We start from the raw sequence: 17,673 nt of genomic DNA, 5'->3' as shown, positions 1-17,673 counted from the left end.
GTTCGTCCCCCGAGGGGTTTGTTTTATGTCCTCACTGCCCTACATGAAACTACATCTTGAAAGCAGTCGTCAAATACTGAATCAATAGAGACGCTCTGGGAAACACCACTTAGCTTTGTGTTGAAGAGCAGGGTTTGCAGACAGCCCCGATCTTGTCATTACAGCAGGGCCGGGACCTCGGGGTACGTATGACCCTATGACCATTCAAAATGGCAGACACTCTGGCTAACAATGGAGTCAGGTTGTACTATAACACATTCTCAACTGGAAAACAAATGTAAACAAATGAATATTTTGCTGGAAATGGAGCTTCTGTCATACCAATAGTAAACACCCTTTTCACTGCATGTTTTCTCACATTTAAAAGGAACAAAAGACTATCTGTAAAAGATAATGTGAACTTGCAAGTTCCCTTCTTTCTTTATTTTGAAATGCTTCCACTTTTCATTATCTTATTGGCCACGACCACTGCATTGTCCTTCCAGGAAAAATCTTAGTTGCTCTCACAGGAAAGAAGTTGGTCTAGAATTGCCATAGAAACTAAAATTAGCTAGAGGCAGTGACCCAACACCGGCTTCATGCCTTTTTTCCAGATATGAGGAGGAACAAGTGTGGGAGCTGTCAGCCCACAGTGAACTGAAATACACCAACAAACAGCCCAACGTTCATCTTAACTTTACATCAGAGAGAATCTACAGGGATGCAGGCAAAATAGTCAAAGGCAAAATTCAGCGCTATTGTATAAATGTAAATGTACATTCAAAACAACCTTGCCTGAGCTTATTTTCTGTCAATGTACACATAGAATAATCATGTGTCATACGTATTATATGACTTAAAAAGGTGCAACACACACAAGCACATGTACAATGGACACATCTGTAAACTCTTTTCAATCATATGCATTTATATCCTCATACAGAATATACTTGTTTTGTGTTGTACTATATATATAATATAACACATATATATTATATTTGGTGTTCTGGATTAGAGGGTCACAGTGTCTAATTTCTTAGTTGTAACATGGATCTGTACACAGAGATTATTGGTCTAACTGAAAAGCTTAAAGTGCAATAGAAACATCTTAGTGTTATACCACATGGGGGGGAACAGATGAGAAGTGTGTGTCACTGGGAGTCATGTCAAGATTGTTATTATTTCCTAAAGAATGGAGGCTGTGTCAAGGTACAACGTATTCCAATGCCAGAGACAGGATGGCACAGCAAACATCTTAACCTATTTCTTTCTCATTTACAGAATTTAAGGCATCAAACGATTTGTAAATCACCAGTTATTTGACAAACTCTACATTTAATAACTCCAATATACATGATAATAAAAGGACTATACATCATCATCATCCTCATCATCAGGGGCAGAATGTCAGAGGTTGCGCTGTTGATATTATTATGTAATCTGTCAGTAAGGGTCATCTACAGGGCGCTGTGGTGTGAGAGTAGCACGTTGGACTGAAACAGAGACAGGAATATATCAAACACCACATCCCATCATGCAATCCACCACACTGTGAAAGCTAAACACACGAGCAGCAGACTTGCAATGTGCATACAGAGCAGGTTTTTTGCAGAGCTAGCCCTGATTGCTAAAGAGCTATGCTACTGTGAGGACCCTGTCAAGGAAAATCAGTCAATATGGTATCTTCCAGATCACAGGGAGGACTGAAGGCCATCCCCCTCTTCACAGACACTGTGTGTTTTGGGATTAGCGCTAAATGGATTTCTTAAATCTGGCATTTGGGGTATATTGGCTAGTAATGGTTTCGAGGAAAACGTGTTGCCCTCGTGATTTAACGTGACACAGCCTGGAAACGTGTGCTATTGCTGTGTATTAAATTGCTAGCACCCTGAAGCTAACGCCAGGTTAGCCACTTGTATAAAGCAGGTGGAAGAAGCACCCGGGTAAACGAGCCACTCAGTGCTACAGTCAACTCCGACGTAGAAACGTGACAACATGGAAGGTTTTTAAACATGTAGAGAATGAGGACGTTCCCCTTTCAGCACAAGTAGATACAAAACCCCAGAGTGAGACACCGTGGAGGGACTCGAAGGAAACAGAATGACCCTGCACTGCTCCGTTAGCTTAGCCGCTGCCGTGCGATGGATGGAGAGCAGTGCGGTTACCTTCTTTATTCCAGGACACAGGCGCTGCACCAGCTCCTCTGCCGGGCTCGTCCCCACCACACTGTCGCCGTGAAGAGACACACCCGGGACCCGGGACTACCTATAACCCTGCACCGGTGTTCATGGCGCGTGCATGCGTTACTACGGCGGACTGACAAGACACTGGACACCGGGGACCCTGGGCTTCTTCTCCTGTGCGCTGCTGGAGCGAGTCCACGGGCAAAACCACTCGCTCCACGGAGAGGGGGGTGGGGGGGGGGGGGGTGAGGGGTAGCTCTGGATTAAGTGCTGAAGTTTGCATTCTCAACCTGGCACCGGTGTCATACTAAAGCGAGCCGCAGGGAGCACGTGCCAGGTCAACGTATTTTATTTACAGCCGTTAGCCAAGACTGGGAGTCGAGGAGATAAACACTCACCGGTGCTGGGAGGGAGTTTTCCCCGCAGCCAGATCTCACAGTGAAGGGTTCCGTGCGGCTCTTCTCTTCCTGGTACACAGAGGAGGCTACCTAGCAACTGTGCGTGGGTGTGCGTGTCTCTGTGTGTTTGTGCGTGTGTGTGTGTCGCTGGCCATGGTGCTAAAAAACCACCCTGCTGCTGTCAGTGGGCGTGACCTGCTCAGAGGTCACTGACGTGTCCTACACGTATGATGGGTGTTTATGTGCCAAAGAAGCTAAAGTTCTATTAACTGTTTAGATATTATTTTCAAAAAGCCTCTTTGCCCATTTGCATGACCCGTAAAACTTTTTAATATTACAAAAGTTTGCTCTCAGGCCCTCGAACCCAAAGCTTCACAACTAAAACAATTAAATTTATTTACTTGAATCTTCTCGAGCTGAGTGTATGAAATAGTACCGCTAAGTTTAGTCTACTGAATAGATTTGAGTTTAAATATTTCATAGGAAAAAACAGAAATTCATGATAATCCGATTCACATAAACAAAATGAAGGGATCAGAATCTCAAAAAGTTACTATTGACTAAATTAGTTCATTGTAGTTGATGATTCATATTTTGTGTGTTTGCTGCATTAATAAATGAAACCTGCAAGTGATGGTGTTCCAACGTTCAAAACCACTTTGAACTTGATGTTAAAATCTGTTGCTTTTGCAGCTTTCATGATTTGTTGTAAAAATAATGAATGAGCCGGCATTCTAGAAATCAATTCTGTGGACGTAGAGGCAACAAAGGTTATTTTTTGGGCAAAATCTCAAACCCTGCAAATTATATTTACATGGTATGCTCCTTTTACACCCATAGTCTCGCAATAAAATGTCTTTCTAATGATACTAGCCATTTTCATTCCCCTTGTTTTAAACTGATACAGTCTAATGTGACCTCAACACCACATTTCAATAAATGTGCATGAAAATAAAACAGAGAATGAACTTTGAATTCAGTTAAGTGTGATACCAATAATGATATTTTTATTTTATCATTAGTAGTAGTCATGTCTTCCAGCTGCTGTCAGACTGTAGAACCAGCACTGCTCTCTGTAGACCACAAGCACACATATATTTCACAAATGTTAAACTATTTTAACATGGTAGAGCAATACTCATTTTCTATCGGTGGAATCATGTTACAAGACATATTTACTCTGTTCAGACTATATATTTGGTCTAGATTGTTTATGTTATTTATGTTTTTACATTCCCTTGTGTTCATGTTGTCTGTTTTATTTCACTGATGTCTCTAGTTTCACTATTTTCAATGTCTCATTTATTTTACCTTACGTTGTCTTGGCAGTAGCAGTTATACGGAGATACATTTTAGAAACCAGTCATCACTATGTATTGCTCAGAATAATGCATTTCTTCACGCGACTTAACAAACATAAACAGAATCCACTTTTACTCCGTTAGCACATGGAATGCGTGAGAACTCAATACGTTCGACCGGTACGTGAAGGCAGCATTCCGTGTTTTCTCGAGCGCCGTGAACGCAGCAGCGAACGACAGCAGGCAGAGGTGAAAAGTCTGGATCATGTTTTCATTCCAGCGGAGCCGCACTTGAGCGACAGAGGACATCGGGGATAAAGAGCGCACAGGGCGGACAGCAGAGCACGTCGAGCCTCGTCTTCTGTCCACGGAGAGACGACATTAATGTTGCTCTCCGCCAGCCGGCTAGCTCGGGCTGATATTTGTTAGCTAGCTAACGGAGGAGGAGGAGGAGGAGGACGCTGCTGCTGTCAGCCTACCGCCGCCACCATCATCGCTCCTAGCCAGCTGTGCATCGCCCTGTCCGCATAACATGGGAAACACAGCAACTGCCAAGAAAGGCAATGAACAGGAAAGCGGTAAGCACCCGGGGGAAAAGAACCGCCCAGCTAGCTAGCTAGTTAGTTAGTCAGACAGCCATGTAGTGTTAGCTTCTTGCTAGTGGTTTATTATGAAGTCAGAGGAGAGCAACCTTTAGCAGCTGTTGTCCAGTGCTAGCAGAGACAGCTCGGTGCTAATGCGCTGCAGAGGAGAACCATCTTTGGTAGGGACAGTTTACAAGGTGTGCTGCCTCCCTCCTCATGATCCCTGCCTCCTGATCTCACTGTGTAACGGTGCCACAGATAGAGATGTGCAAACTGACAGCATCACCATATCCTGTTTCCAAATCCTCTACTTAGCCAGATGAAAGCTTTTTTTTTTTATTATTTCAATATATTTGTCCCACAGTGTAAGGTTGAGCTGGAGTTATCAGAGCACCGTGTCTGATTGAACTGCCTGGAGCCAGACAACATGAACAAACATGGGTCTCTGCTAAAGCTGCAGAGCAAGGCCCGGGCACAGGTACCAACAGGTACCTGATAACGTTTGAGATAAGATCAACATAGAGACGCTCAAACCTCACCAACACGTGGAGTTTCTTTATTCTGGCTTTGCTTAATGTTCCCAACAAGAGCTACAGAACGACCGGCCATAGCTTCCACTCTAGTGGTTCACTCCAATGTGTCAAGTCAGCAGCTGTCAACAAGTTTACTGTAAATTTAAAATGTTGTGCCTCGAGCACAGCTTTCTTTCAGTGGTTCTCTGTTGTTGATGCTATAACATGGAGGGGAAGGCAGCTCCTCTTCTAGTCTCCTGCACCTGTTGACCAGGTAGTGCTTGAAGCAGCAGTAGCCGGAGGGCCCTCTGTGCGTTGTCGTGTTTTGTGTCAAGTCCTGCCCAGGCTAATCCACTGAACTGTACCGTGGTCAGTGTCTGTCTGAGGAGCTGGTCTCGACCGGCTTGCTGATTGGCAGTGGTCCACACAGCCTGAGCCGTGTGTGACTCCAGCCACCTGTAGTGTCTGATGCAAACTGCAAGATTCAGAAATGTCTCTACGCAATATATCTGTTATTTCGATTTTTTTTACTTTTCGATGCCGGACTTCTCGGTGGCCAGTGGAACCAGTGTGCAGCTCTAGAGTCAGTTTGTCAGGGTGACTTTAATCTCTCTGAAGAACTGCATTGTTAAAGTTAACCACCAGAGTGCATGATAACCTGGTGATAAGTTCTCTCTCTGTCAGTCAGTCAGTCAGTGGGTGTTGCAGGCCTCCAGTTTCCTTATCTACACTCTGAATGCATCACACTTCGGCAGTAATGCCATAACTACACTGGCCTTTTTCAGTGCCTTGCTATCTTTGTATGTTTTAGTCAAAACAATGTCACCAATAGAGCCCGGAGAGCAATACATATCAGATGACACAGCACAGAACACGGCAGACTCACAGCTGGCCACTGAAACTGAAACAGAGGACACGAACAGGAAGCTGAACTTCGTGTGGTTAGGCAAGCAGTTTGCTCTGCACTTGTCTGAATACAGGAAGCTGTAGTGTCAGTCTGAAAACGGTCGCTTTGTCCAGGGAGGGAGCCTTTCTTTTTTGGTTCACACACAAAAAGGAATTTGTCTCAGGATGGCCCAGGGAAAGGAGCAATCCTTCGCCAGCCGTTTATTTTACAAGTGTCGCAAGAGTAGCCAAGAGCAGAGAGGACCGGAGAGTGATGTGCCTCATATCTCCGAGTTCACCGTCATGTGGGATAAGTTGAGTAAGTGCAATTTTGCTTGAAATGTCTCCGCCAAAGTGTATAGCTCTGAGCAGGATGTGTCTCGGCTTGTGTCGGTTCTTCTTGTTTCTTCTCGGTTTCTTGGTGCAACTTGAAGTTCGTGTGTTCGTTCATTTGGGTTTCACTACATGGTCCGATTTTAAAGCCCAGCCTCAAAACCTATTTATGTAGATTCTGTCCTCACCTCCCCCCCCCCTCAGGTTCAGGTAATTGCAGTATTTCCACTCAGCTGTGAGACAAAAGAAAAAACAGCTCAGGTTGCGTCAGACACATTCTTCATTTTAATATCCCGGTCCCGGCATTTTCAACTCATGTTTTGCCAGTATGAGCCGTGTATTTATGTGTGCTTCTTACAATGTCTTTTCTATCGCTGTTATGTGTTTTGTGGCAGATGAATGTAGTTTAACATTATTTATTTAAATCTCTTTGTATTTGATTCAGAGAAGCATAACAGCAGTTTAGAAACACCTCTTGCTATTGATTCATGGAAGAAATGTATCTTTAAAACAATATATTAATTCTCTAGAGTAATTGTACCTCTGTCTGGTCTAAGGGAGCTTAATGTTGTGTCATGTTGTTGCGTGTTGCATTCAACACATCTGAATGTCAAATGTTCTTCACTTCATAAATGTTTCTTCCTCTCTTTCTCTTCTCCATCATTTCCATCCATGTGGGTGAATGTTCCTGCAAACCCTTGGTGAACTGTAGAGACTTTTGGTATGCTCATTTTTCCATGAGTCGTCTTAAATCACAGAGAGGATGTGTATTCCGCAGCTTATGTCCACAAGGCTATGTACTATTGCTATTTAAATATCTAAATATTACACTTTAATCTACTTCTAGCCCTTTAAATACACATATTACATATATATTACAGCCTAAGGATGCCTTTATATCACAACAGAATATCAAATTTGACCAAGCAGCTTGACATTAGACACCTGCGATGACTCTGTGACTTTGGACGCCTCATGTCTGCTGTGACTTTTACAATCTACTGTTTTTCTTATGCCTGCACTCTTCTGTATTTAGTCTACTCTCTCCGCCTTTTTCTATTATTATTACCTCCCTGTTTACTCCCACCCACTCTGAAAGAGATGCAGAATCGCTTGAGTTTGAATTGACAAGCTCCGTAAAGTTCAAAAGAGCTCTTTGCATCACTTTAGGAATTACAGTTTCCTTGCTTAGGTGTGAAGTTTTGAGTTTTGTTTTGTCAAGTACCGTCCTGCCGTCACAGTACTTGACATTTGCCTGACCTTATAGTGCATTTGTTCCCCTGAACCTCTGAATTTCCTGTGTTTAGTTTCCTCAAGATGTTAATTGCCCTAGTTTGTGATTTGCTTGAACTTGTTAACCTGATCTGGTGCCAGCAGCTAAATGCTGATTGTTTCATGACACTTCTCTGTTGTTCTTGCAGTGAAAGAGTTCTTAGCTAAAGCCAAAGAAGATTTTTTAAAGAAATGGGAGTGTCCAGCACAGGTAAACTGATCCCTCCGGGTACTTTATTTCTCTTTATACTATTAATATGTACACAACCTTTTTTATGTTTAAAATGATAAGACGTATGAAGAGCACACTTGTTTTTGTTAAGAATGGCTCAGGTTTTGTTGGCATGAATGCTTATAATGAAATTGTTAGTAAGAGGTATTTACTGTTTATTCTGAGCTACAGGAATTCAAAATGTTTTAAGGATTGCATCTATAAGAACTCTTAGCATTCTGAACTTTCCGGTAGTGTTGAATTATTTGAGTCTTCAGTGTGTTGTATCATTTCCACTGTGTTTCCTCAGAGCACAACTGGCCTGGATGACTTTGATAGATTTAAGACTTTGGGCACAGGCTCATTTGGGCGAGTTATGCTGGTCAAACATAAAGGAACAAACCAGTTCTACGCCATGAAGATCTTGGACAAACAGAAAGTAAGTACACGTTTCTAAAGTTTCACGTTTTACCCCATCTCATGAAAACTACCGTTGTTTATTCGTGTGGTGACAGTGAGAGGCAAACTCTGTCATTACATAAACGCTGTGTATGAAAGGAAATGGAACGCTTCCTCTTGTGCACTGCATGCATGCTATCACTGGAAACCTCAGAGGGTTAGGGTTAGCATTATGAGAGTTTCGATCTTTAAATACTGATGTGAAAGTTGTAGGAGGAGGCTGTCGTGTCCTCAGTATGTTGATCGCAATGCAGTGATCTGATCCCTGGTTTAAGCTGATCTCTGTTTCTGTTTCAGCTCCACTGCTGAAAGTCTTTCCTGTACACAGTACATGGCTTCTCAATCCGTGTCCTGTTTATACTGAATTGTCGGTAGCCATTGTTTTCCATCCAGGCTTCTCAGTCCAGTATGCAAATGAACTTGCAGAGGTCGGAACGTATTTGAGAAATAGTAGGGTCATTCATCACAGTCAATATTTTGGCCAGGTGTTATCTTATTGTGCTGTAGTGAAGAGGTGAACTGAATGAGTGACAGGCCGGTGTGTTGACTTTCCTGTCTGTGTCTTCTTATTGTCAGACTTCTCGTTTTGATTGTCCGGTAATACGTTGGCTGCAGTGCGGTTCAACACCCGACTCTCAGGTCGTTTGCCTGAGCTGAATGCACCGGACAGGCAGACGTTTGTAATAAGTTGCAAATACGTGTCATCAGAGCAGGTTTTAAGTCTCTGCAAGGTGATTTTCACCACTTCCTTAGCCGAATGAAAGACTGTAGCTGACTGCAGAGTAGGACGGCCACAAAGCCACACACATACCAATGATCAACAGTACACTAAGCCTAACATATACTTGTGTGTACCTTCTCTTTTCAGGTGGTGAAGTTGAAGCAGATAGAACACACGCTAAATGAAAAAAAAATACTACAGGCCGTCTCCTTCCCCTTCCTTGTCAGATTGGATCACGCTTTTAAGGTACACACAGGCACCCACCACGTACGAGTGCTTTGTGAAAATATAATGTTTTTTATTGTTTTCTAATAACAAGAGCAACAAAAAGATAAACTACTATGAGACCATTCATTCTGTTCGGTGTGAGCCTCCTGAAATGTTTGTTTCTTCATTGAACAGGACAACTCAAACCTCTACATGGTGATGGAATATGTTCCTGGGGGAGAGATGTTCTCACACCTCAGACGTATTGGAAGGTTCAGGTAAGGTATTTTACTTTAGATACTTTAAAAGCCACCAGCCGCTAAATAAAGACTCATCAGTAATTCAATGGGTAAAATGCATTCAGACCGACATTATTTTAAATTGGCTGTACCATGAATAATTGCGTTTGCTTCTTTGCTCAAAAGAGGCTTATGTTCATATATGTCATCGGTGACTGATTCTGCGTTTCCCTGTTTCAGTGAAAACCACGCAAGATTTTATGCAGCTCAGATAGTACTCACCTTTGAGTACCTTCACTCCTTAGACCTCATCTACAGAGACTTGAAGCCTGAAAACCTGCTCATAGATCAACATGGGTACATCCAGGTATGCTATTCATCTATAATAAAACAATGTAAAACATACACAATGAAGTATGGGCTGTACATGTGTGGTACATGTTAACGTTCTCTTTATGTATTATGCATAATACTATCATGAACCTATTCTGCAGGTCACAGACTTTGGTTTTGCCAAAAGAGTAAAAGGCCGAACCTGGACATTGTGTGGTACTCCTGAGTACCTGGCTCCAGAGATCATCCTCAGCAAGGTGAGCCCTTCTTACCCAGTCATCTTGCTACAGTGCAGATCACACCTATTGTTTTCCATTGTTCGGGCTCAGTAATCCTGATCTCCGGCTTTCAAATGAAACAATGACTTTCAGCTTCAAAGTTTCTCACACAAGTGTTAAGAATCACAGCCCTTTTTAAGCAGAGTAACATGAGTTGTATCACAGTGTTGACAACAAAGGCTTAAGAAGAAGATATGATATGCAACTCAAGACTGTTGACCTGGGAATCAAACCATGGACGTTGCACTTATGTGATATGTGGTCGGAGTGCCCGCTATTTGACTGGACCCCCATCTGTGGAGTGTCCTTGAGTGTCAGTCGAAGAACAGAAAATGTGTAACCGTTCAATGACGTATGGTCTGGACTGTATGTCTCAGGGCTTTCTGACTAATGTTGTTGCTGCCGTCCTGTAATTAAAAATTAATTAAAAAAAACATTCTGTCTCTTCCAGGGCTACAACAAAGCTGTGGACTGGTGGGCACTTGGAGTTCTCATCTATGAGATGGCTGCTGGTTATCCTCCCTTTTTTGCTGATCAGCCTATCCAGATCTACGAGAAGATTGTGTCTGGCAAGGTACAGCGGTTTAGACATTTGTAAAAAAAGCTAATTTAACGCTTGAATTATGAGGATCAACTTTGCTTCCCCAGTGGTTGTTTGCTGCACACAACTTACTGCAATCCAGCATATTAAAGGAATGTGCTACCTTTTCTTCTTGCTGATTCAAAGCTTTTGCCTTTTTCTCAACCTTGCAGGTACGATTCCCCTCTCACTTTAGCTCCGACCTGAAGGACTTGCTGAGAAATCTGCTTCAGGTCGACCTGACAAAGAGATTTGGGAACCTGAAGAATGGCGTGAATGACATCAAAAATCACAAGTGGTTCTCCACAACAGACTGGATCGCCGTCTACGAGAGAAAGGTAGGTCCTGGTTTTTTCGTTGTAAATAATAAGTATCTATCGCAAATAAATATTGCAATGTGCATTTTTTTTAGGTCGAAGCGCCCTTCTTGCCCAAGTGCAGAGGACCCGGAGACACGAGCAACTTTGACGACTACGAAGAGGAAGACATTCGTGTCTCGCAAACAGAAAAGTGTGCGAAAGAGTTTGCGGAGTTTTAGTGAGTGGCTCCGGAGTCGCATCAGGGCTCGTGTGTTTTGGGATATTTGCACTCTCCCGAGGGTTCGGGTGGAGCCGAGGCCGTCACATGTACAAAACAAACGCCTCATTCCTTCATACCACACGGCTGAATGAGGTCCTTCTTGCCATGACCCTGCGTGCAGTTAGCACTAACCTATACACAGGCACATTATGCAGCCACCACTCGTGCTGCGACACAAAAATACTAGACCACGTCCTCATCTTTTTACCTTATTCCTGTTGTTTTCTGTTCAGCCACTTATGATTATCCTCCCCCTTCCTTATTTCAAGTCATAATTATGACTTGAAAAACGTGTAAACTAATATTACTCTCAATTTACAAGTGGCACAAAGAGTGATAGATTGTATTAGCTGGTATTGCACATTTTGTAATATAAGCTTTAGGAAAACAGAAGGGATTTTATTTGGTTCAAAATTTCAACATTGAAATTTGCCAGACGTCTGTCGTCTGTTACACAGGTGTGTTTTAAAGGGTCATTTTATTATTAATTAATCATAACCACCTCGACATCAGCCGTTACTAATCATTCTGGTGTCCGACCACCTACAACCATGTATTTGTGCATATAGAAATATACATATATGATTCATACACTGTTCTGTTAAAGCATGACCAAAATTCAATCAAAGAAAAGTTCTGCAAAGAAAACACTGGGGACTTCCTGAGGTTCGGGCATTTGATTCTTGAAGAGACTGATCAACAATGACAACGAACTTGTCAGTGCTGTATTAGTTGATCAGCCGTAGCATTGTTTCATCCATATCCGGTCACAGGACATTTCCTTTTTACCTCAGACTAGGTGTGGTATTACATGAATGGAATGACATGATATACTTTTCAGGTACAGATGTTTCACGGGAATGGAACGGATGAAGTTTGGGTGTGAGACTCCACACGACAGGTGTTCTGTCTTTGGTACGTTCAAGATATAGGGGGTGCTTCGAAATGGCATTTTTCAATAGGTGAAAGGTCGATAGCTAGATTTTTCATTAGGGTTCGTCGTCGAGGACACAACGCAGTGTTGCTAACGTTGGCATATTAAGTTTTTTGATTTTGTTTGTAAAAGCGATCTGTGCTTTAGCGGAGCACTCTAGAACGACACGTTTTTCTCTTGCATGTTAATTAAGTTTGTACAGCAGTGTCACAACAAGCTAATAGAGTCCTGAAAGTGTTCCTAGGTTTTTTGTTGTTATTCATTTTGTTTCCTTTAAGTCGTTTCACAGCCAGGAGACACTGAGCCATTGGAAAGGTCCTTTCTTTAGTCATGTTGTTATGAATAATCCAGTAAAAACAAAACTATGATTTAGTTTTGAAATACGCTCTTACCATGAAATATTAACAAAAAAAATAACACCTATCATGTCCTTTTAGTGTTTGTGCATCTTGCTCCCTTGGCTGATTCATCTACCTTGTGCAGTTATACGCTAACGATCAAAGGTTTCAGAGCACGTCCATTTTTGCAGCTGTATTTTTACAGTAATTTAAATTCATATTATTGAATTTGGCGTTGTGTATGAAATTGAGTTGTAGAAGAAATGAAGCAATTGGAGTTTTTAAAAGCAAAGAATCATGGATTATCTTTTAAAACTAAATGTCATCTGTCTCACTCATCCCAAACCAGCTCCACTGTGTTTAATCTTTAGACTGTGCTGCTCTTCCATCATTTGAAGCCTCCGATTCTTTTCTTCTAATGTTTTGCGCCATTATCTTGCTGTAACCTCGAAGTCTGTCTTCCTTTTATATTTCAGCTTCTTCTCACCACTCTGATAGCAATATGCAGCACTACTTCAGCTTAATTTACGTCCTGTGCTGCAGGAAAGCTGTAGACAAACTTATTTCCTTGACAAAAATTCCTGTTTCCTATGAAATTGACAAGATTGTTTTTACTGTGGGCAGTTGACCAGTTGCCTTTTTACCATTTAAGTATATTCATCGGACTTGAACTGCTGGAAATGGGGGTGTGTTCTAGAACCTTTGGCCTGTAGTGCTGTTGTGTTATTGCGTCATTTTCAAAAAAGAAAAAAAATTGCACACTGTGATGGAGCAATATTTGCTCATTCTTCCTTGCAAAATTGCTCAGGCTGCATCAGTTAGGTTACTGATCGTTGGTGGACAAAAGCGCTGTAGTCTTGTCTCAGATTTCCAAAGGGAATAAGGTCAATATTCCAATATTTGTTCTTATTGTAAGCCACTCCTGTTACGTTTGATCTTCACATAGTTGATGCAAACTTTCCCCCTTTTCTTTTCTAAACTGCGCTCATTAATTCCGAGACCTTTCCTGTCCATGCTACCACAATGTTTGTCCCTGCCTCTGCAAACTCCTCACCAGCTTGAAATGTTTGTATTTAAAATATCTGTACATCGAAGGTTCAATACCTACAATGCCAAGGTGTCCACTTGTTGACCTTCTAGATGTTAGAAAAGCTCTGCTCGTGGGATTCTTTCGATTTCTTTCAGAAGGAAGTTTTGACTCTGCTGTTCTCGGGGGGGTTAGGGGGCTGAGGTTATTTCTGCAGGTTGGACGCTCAGGGTTACGGGGTAATCAAAAACATTTTTTAGGTACCACCATTTTGTGGGAAACAATAATGCATCGTCAACTGTGTTTCAAATTTTAAGTCCTCAGAGGTTTTGACCATTATTTGATGTGGTGCTTGAGTCTTTGTAGATTAAGAGAAATGCAATTTAATCAAGTTCAACGAGAACCAAATGTGAAAAGGGACAGAACGATTTTTCAAGGTACCTATGTACTGTTTGTGGCCGGAATTTCTATTCAATTTTTTTTTTTTTTCATAGATTGAGCACATGATGTGACATTTTATGTAGCTCTGATTTTAATTTCAAAAGGCACAACTCTTTCTTATATTTTTATTTATATTTAGAGCTGTCTAATGAACTAACATTTTAAATGTTTAAACTTGCATAGTTCTCAGTAGACAAGGAGACTCCAAATGTTGAATTCACAAAAATGTTATAAACAATGCAAATATTGGATTATTTATTTGTACAACTTCTTTATTTAATTTTTCCCTATAAGATTTATAGAACAAAGATATTCACAGAAGTTAATGCACACCGATGCCTCTCATGCCTCTTTAAAATTATAAACTTTTAATTTAACTTTTGTTTCCATGTTTTTTAACTCACCTTTCTTGGTTTATTACTTATGAAATCAGTTTTCCTTAAACCGGGTGCAACATTATTGCCCTGTTTAAAGGTTGAGCAGAATGTTATTGCAGGATCATTGGCAGTTCTTTTCTTTTCTTTTTTATTTGGACCTACTTCGAAAAACTATATCTGGGAATTCAGCATGTTTCAGTCCAAACTGCCCGTGTGTTAATCCTCCCAGAGAGTGAGTATAGGAAACCCACAGCTCTTTTCCTCCGTGTCATTTCTCCCCATGTGTGTGATAACGTCATATTTGATGTAAATGATGGCCCTTTCTTCCCTGAGCCACTTCACACTCCTCCAGCTGTTTGATGAAGGGAAACCAGTTCATGAGTTCTCCGTCTAGCTGTAGTCACACATGCTGGTGCGGTGTGGGATCATCTGAAATGTGTCTGTATTTAGTTTGTGGAAATATTTTGCACATCATTTACAAAGGTTGACACGTTTTTTCGTTTGTTTTTTGTTTGATTTTCCCACCCATATTTACTTGTGTTTGCAAGGGGAGTATACTTTGCTGTAGCAGACTTTATGTAACAGAGGATATGTCACTATAATAAATTCTTTTTATTAAAAAAAATGTGATAAACATTGCTTTGTGTGTGTGGAATTGACTGTGGCAGTGTGTCCCTCCGAACTACAACTGCTGCCGCTCACCCGCTAAGGAAAACTCCATTCCCCACAATGCCCTGTTGTCATGTGGGCGAAGAAGGCTAAACCGATGAAGAGCCTCCACTTGGTATTACTTGATTAAATCTTGATTTTATCAATTGAATATCGCCTTTTCCCGCTCGGTAAAATATCGCAGGCGTTGGAAAACCCCGGGTGGACTGAACCGCTCGCACATCGCGGACGATCCGTCGCTGTCAAGCAGGAATCATCAAAAATAAGGTAACTTCAAATTTTGTATTAGCCAAACCAGCTAACTAGCTTAATACGGAGCAGGGATGAAACATTAGCTCGTGACATTCGCCGTGTCGCTGTCTCCTCTGTGTTGTGGGTCGAGTTGTGTGTTTAGATTGTATTTACGTCTGCGGCTGCTGGAGCTATTCCACGTCGCGTGCAGTGTGTCTCAGCCATATTTAATTTAGCTGCTGGTGCTCCTCGCTGTCTCACGGACCCAGCAGCAGTTTACTTTTACTCTGAAACTGTTTTTATCGTTTTCATTTGGGTTCCCGAACAAACAGGGCTGTGCTTCTGTGTCTTCCAGTGAGGACATCCGGTGACCGAGGGACAACGATGGTGTCCGAGCTGCCGACTCACTAAGTTCTGCCAGAGAAGACGTCTGATGAGAAATTACTGCAACGTTACAGATCGTAAGAGACGAGAGCTCGTTTGTTCACGATCAGAGACCCGACGTGAAAGTCTGGAGACATCTCGTTCTCTCAGTAAAACTGTGGTTTCGGTTTGATTTGAGCCACACACGCTCTTCTCTGACATCTCATACAGGAAACTGTGTGTTTGCTTCTTTAACCAATCTGCTTCTTTGTTGTGAAGCTGTTTACACCTCAGAAACGTGTACACAATGGAAGTATAAGGTCTAAGAAGAAGGTTTTAAACATACTAAATATGTCAGGGTTATGATTAGAGTGGACAATTTAATAATATCTGTAAGGGATAATATCAATATACATCTCAGATATATATCGATGTAATGCTTCTGCATTGTTCAAGCTCTGTGAGGAGGTGTGACACAAAATCCATCTACGTTAGGTGTGTAAAATGTCAAATTAATTGTTTGTGATTCTTCGCTCATGGAGAATAGTTTGAAATCACAACCTTCCCTCAGCAGAAACAAAAAAATGGTTTTAAACTTAATCATGCATTATTCATTGTGATCATTTTCAATATCGACTGATATGCAAAATGTTTATCTTGATATCATTTGATGCATCAACCAAACCTATTTTCACGGGTTTACAGCCAAATCAATCTGTCTGCATCATCCATATTTAGAAAAGCAATTTTTTTATCTACAAAACGAACCATGTCACACTTCACAGTCAAGGATACAACATGTATCTTTTGATCTTTGATAAATCATTACTTTACGTCAAAATGCTGAAATGTTAATGATTCAAGCCTCTTGTAAATTAGTAAATTGACTTGAGAAGAATGTTCTAAATTTCAGTATTTTTATAAGAATAGATTTTTTTTTACATTAAAAATAATTAATTAATTGACGCATTGTTTTAGCATGACTGATTTGATTCTGACACTCTGTGTGCTTGCATATCTTTCTTTGATCTACAGCCGGAATGGAAGAAAAGGCAAACGGCTCTGTTGACACCAAAAGGTATTATCTCCATGTGTAGGACACTGTTTATTGACAGATTTGAATCAATGTGTTCAACCACTGTTACATTTCACTACACGTTAAGTTGAAACCGTTCCCTCCCCCCACCCACAGCCCAGTGGAGAACGGTCAGGTGCCCGACCCGGCCAACTGGGGGGTCGCTGATGTCGTCAACTACTTCAAAGCTACGGGGTTCGAGGAACAAGCCACGGCTTTCCAGGATCAGGTTGGTGTGGGCCTCGGCTGCTCTGCTCGGAAAAAGATCCGATCCCTCGATGAAAACAAAGCAGGTTGTCAATCGGTTCTTTCTCTCCGCGCCCCCGACAGGAAATCGACGGCAAGTCCCTGCTCCTGATGACGCGTAACGACGTCCTGACGGGGCTGTCGATAAAGCTCGGCCCAGCGTTGAAGATCTACGAGTATCACGTGAAGCCACTGCAGACTCAGCACCTGAAGAGCAACGCGTCGTAGCAGCACACGCTGTCCCCAGCAACTCACCCCAGCGACAATCAACCCGTCAGGAGATCCCAGGTCAGCTGCCGCGTCACAGACAACTCTTGTCACCGTGGCCCCAGAACAGGATTTGAATGCTGTGTGTTTTTTATTAAGCATGGGTTGACCGTGGAGTCCACTCAGCTGTTTACCCTTTCAGCCATTCTTATTTCTGCTGCGTGAGGTATGTATTTTATTTGTGAGTGTGAGAACAAATTTGGGGCGGGGGGGGTCAGAATTGAATTAATCTTGTTTGTTTGAACGTATTTGTACTTCAGATGATATAGTTGAAAGCTGTGTCTGTTCTGTGTTTTATGAACACTTTGATAAATGCAGACAGTTACTCTGATGCATCCCATTTTACCCCAAAATTTCCACGAATCGTCCTTTCACATGTAATTCACAATAAAGTTTTTTTTATTTTCAGAACACAACAAGCCACCTTCTCTATCCAGGCCCGAGGCTCGTTACACAAACAAATATTTATGTGTATATATATTCTTATTATTATATTTCCTACCTGTGGTGCTCTCAGCATTTTGTCACAACTGTATTGAAGTGTGTATGACTAATGTATATGTGCAGCATAACACTGGAGTGTGAATATCTGAAGCAAAGATTTGCAATAAATGGTGCTCTTTTCTCACCAAAGAACAACATCGGATGAAA

The 17,673-nt window shown here is 41.8% G+C and overlaps 3 protein-coding genes across 4 annotated transcripts in view; 2 read left to right on the top strand and 1 right to left on the bottom strand.

The window, feature by feature from the left end:
- Positions 1-2,301, bottom strand: part of ttll7 (tubulin tyrosine ligase-like family, member 7) — a 68,909-nt gene extending 66,608 nt beyond the window's left edge. Inside the window, exon 1 of the mRNA XM_053430814.1 lies at positions 2,145-2,301. The gene's annotated coding sequence lies outside the window, so the exon portion shown is untranslated. The remainder of the gene's footprint in view (positions 1-2,144) is intronic.
- Positions 2,302-4,115: 1,814 nt separating this feature from the next.
- On the top strand, positions 4,116-14,807 carry prkacba (protein kinase, cAMP-dependent, catalytic, beta a). Of its 2 annotated transcripts, none has more exons than XM_053430816.1 (10): positions 4,116-4,439; positions 7,597-7,658; positions 7,969-8,097; positions 8,986-9,084; positions 9,241-9,323; positions 9,525-9,651; positions 9,779-9,874; positions 10,347-10,469; positions 10,649-10,813; positions 10,888-14,807. In XM_053430816.1, exons 1-10 carry the CDS (start codon positions 4,394-4,396, stop codon positions 11,011-11,013), a joined length of 1,056 nt encoding a protein of 351 aa, XP_053286791.1. In that variant the 5' UTR covers positions 4,116-4,393; the 3' UTR covers positions 11,014-14,807. The 2 variants fall into 2 exon arrangements, with proteins under 2 accessions (XP_053286791.1, XP_053286790.1); XM_053430815.1 differs by lacking the exon at positions 4,116-4,439 and adding an exon at positions 5,711-6,161.
- A 73-nt stretch (positions 14,808-14,880) lies between these two features.
- On the top strand, positions 14,881-17,673 carry samd13 (sterile alpha motif domain containing 13). The gene is made up of 5 exons (XM_053430821.1): positions 14,881-15,107; positions 15,427-15,532; positions 16,470-16,512; positions 16,627-16,738; positions 16,840-17,673. The coding sequence occupies exons 2-5, from the start codon at positions 15,505-15,507 to the stop codon at positions 16,981-16,983; spliced, it is 327 nt and encodes a 108-aa protein (XP_053286796.1). The 5' UTR covers positions 14,881-15,107; positions 15,427-15,504; the 3' UTR covers positions 16,984-17,673.

The sequence above is a fragment of the Pleuronectes platessa genome, chromosome 9 (assembly GCF_947347685.1).
Source record: "Pleuronectes platessa chromosome 9, fPlePla1.1, whole genome shotgun sequence".
In the NCBI taxonomy this organism is placed as follows: Eukaryota; Metazoa; Chordata; class Actinopteri; order Pleuronectiformes; family Pleuronectidae; genus Pleuronectes; species Pleuronectes platessa.
This window is presented reverse-complemented; position numbering and strand designations above follow the sequence as displayed.

What these genes read in the sequence shown, in the direction of transcription:
- prkacba (XM_053430815.1), top strand. Translation starts at nt 6,029, where the DNA reads ATGGCCCAGGGAAAGGAGCAATCCTTCGCCAGCCGTTTATTTTACAAG. An exon ending in AGATCTTGGACAAACAGAAA is followed by an intron (nt 8,098 to 8,985) that starts GTAAGTACACGT and finishes TTCTCTTTTCAG; the next exon opens with GTGGTGAAGTTGAAGCAGAT. An exon ending in GATTGGATCACGCTTTTAAG is followed by an intron (nt 9,085 to 9,240) that starts GTACACACAGGC and finishes TTCATTGAACAG; the next exon opens with GACAACTCAAACCTCTACAT.
- samd13 (XM_053430821.1), top strand. Translation starts at nt 15,505, where the DNA reads ATGAGAAATTACTGCAACGTTACAGATC. An exon ending in TTACTGCAACGTTACAGATC is followed by an intron (nt 15,533 to 16,469) that starts GTAAGAGACGAG and finishes TTTGATCTACAG; the next exon opens with CCGGAATGGAAGAAAAGGCA. An exon ending in CCACGGCTTTCCAGGATCAG is followed by an intron (nt 16,739 to 16,839) that starts GTTGGTGTGGGC and finishes CGCCCCCGACAG; the next exon opens with GAAATCGACGGCAAGTCCCT.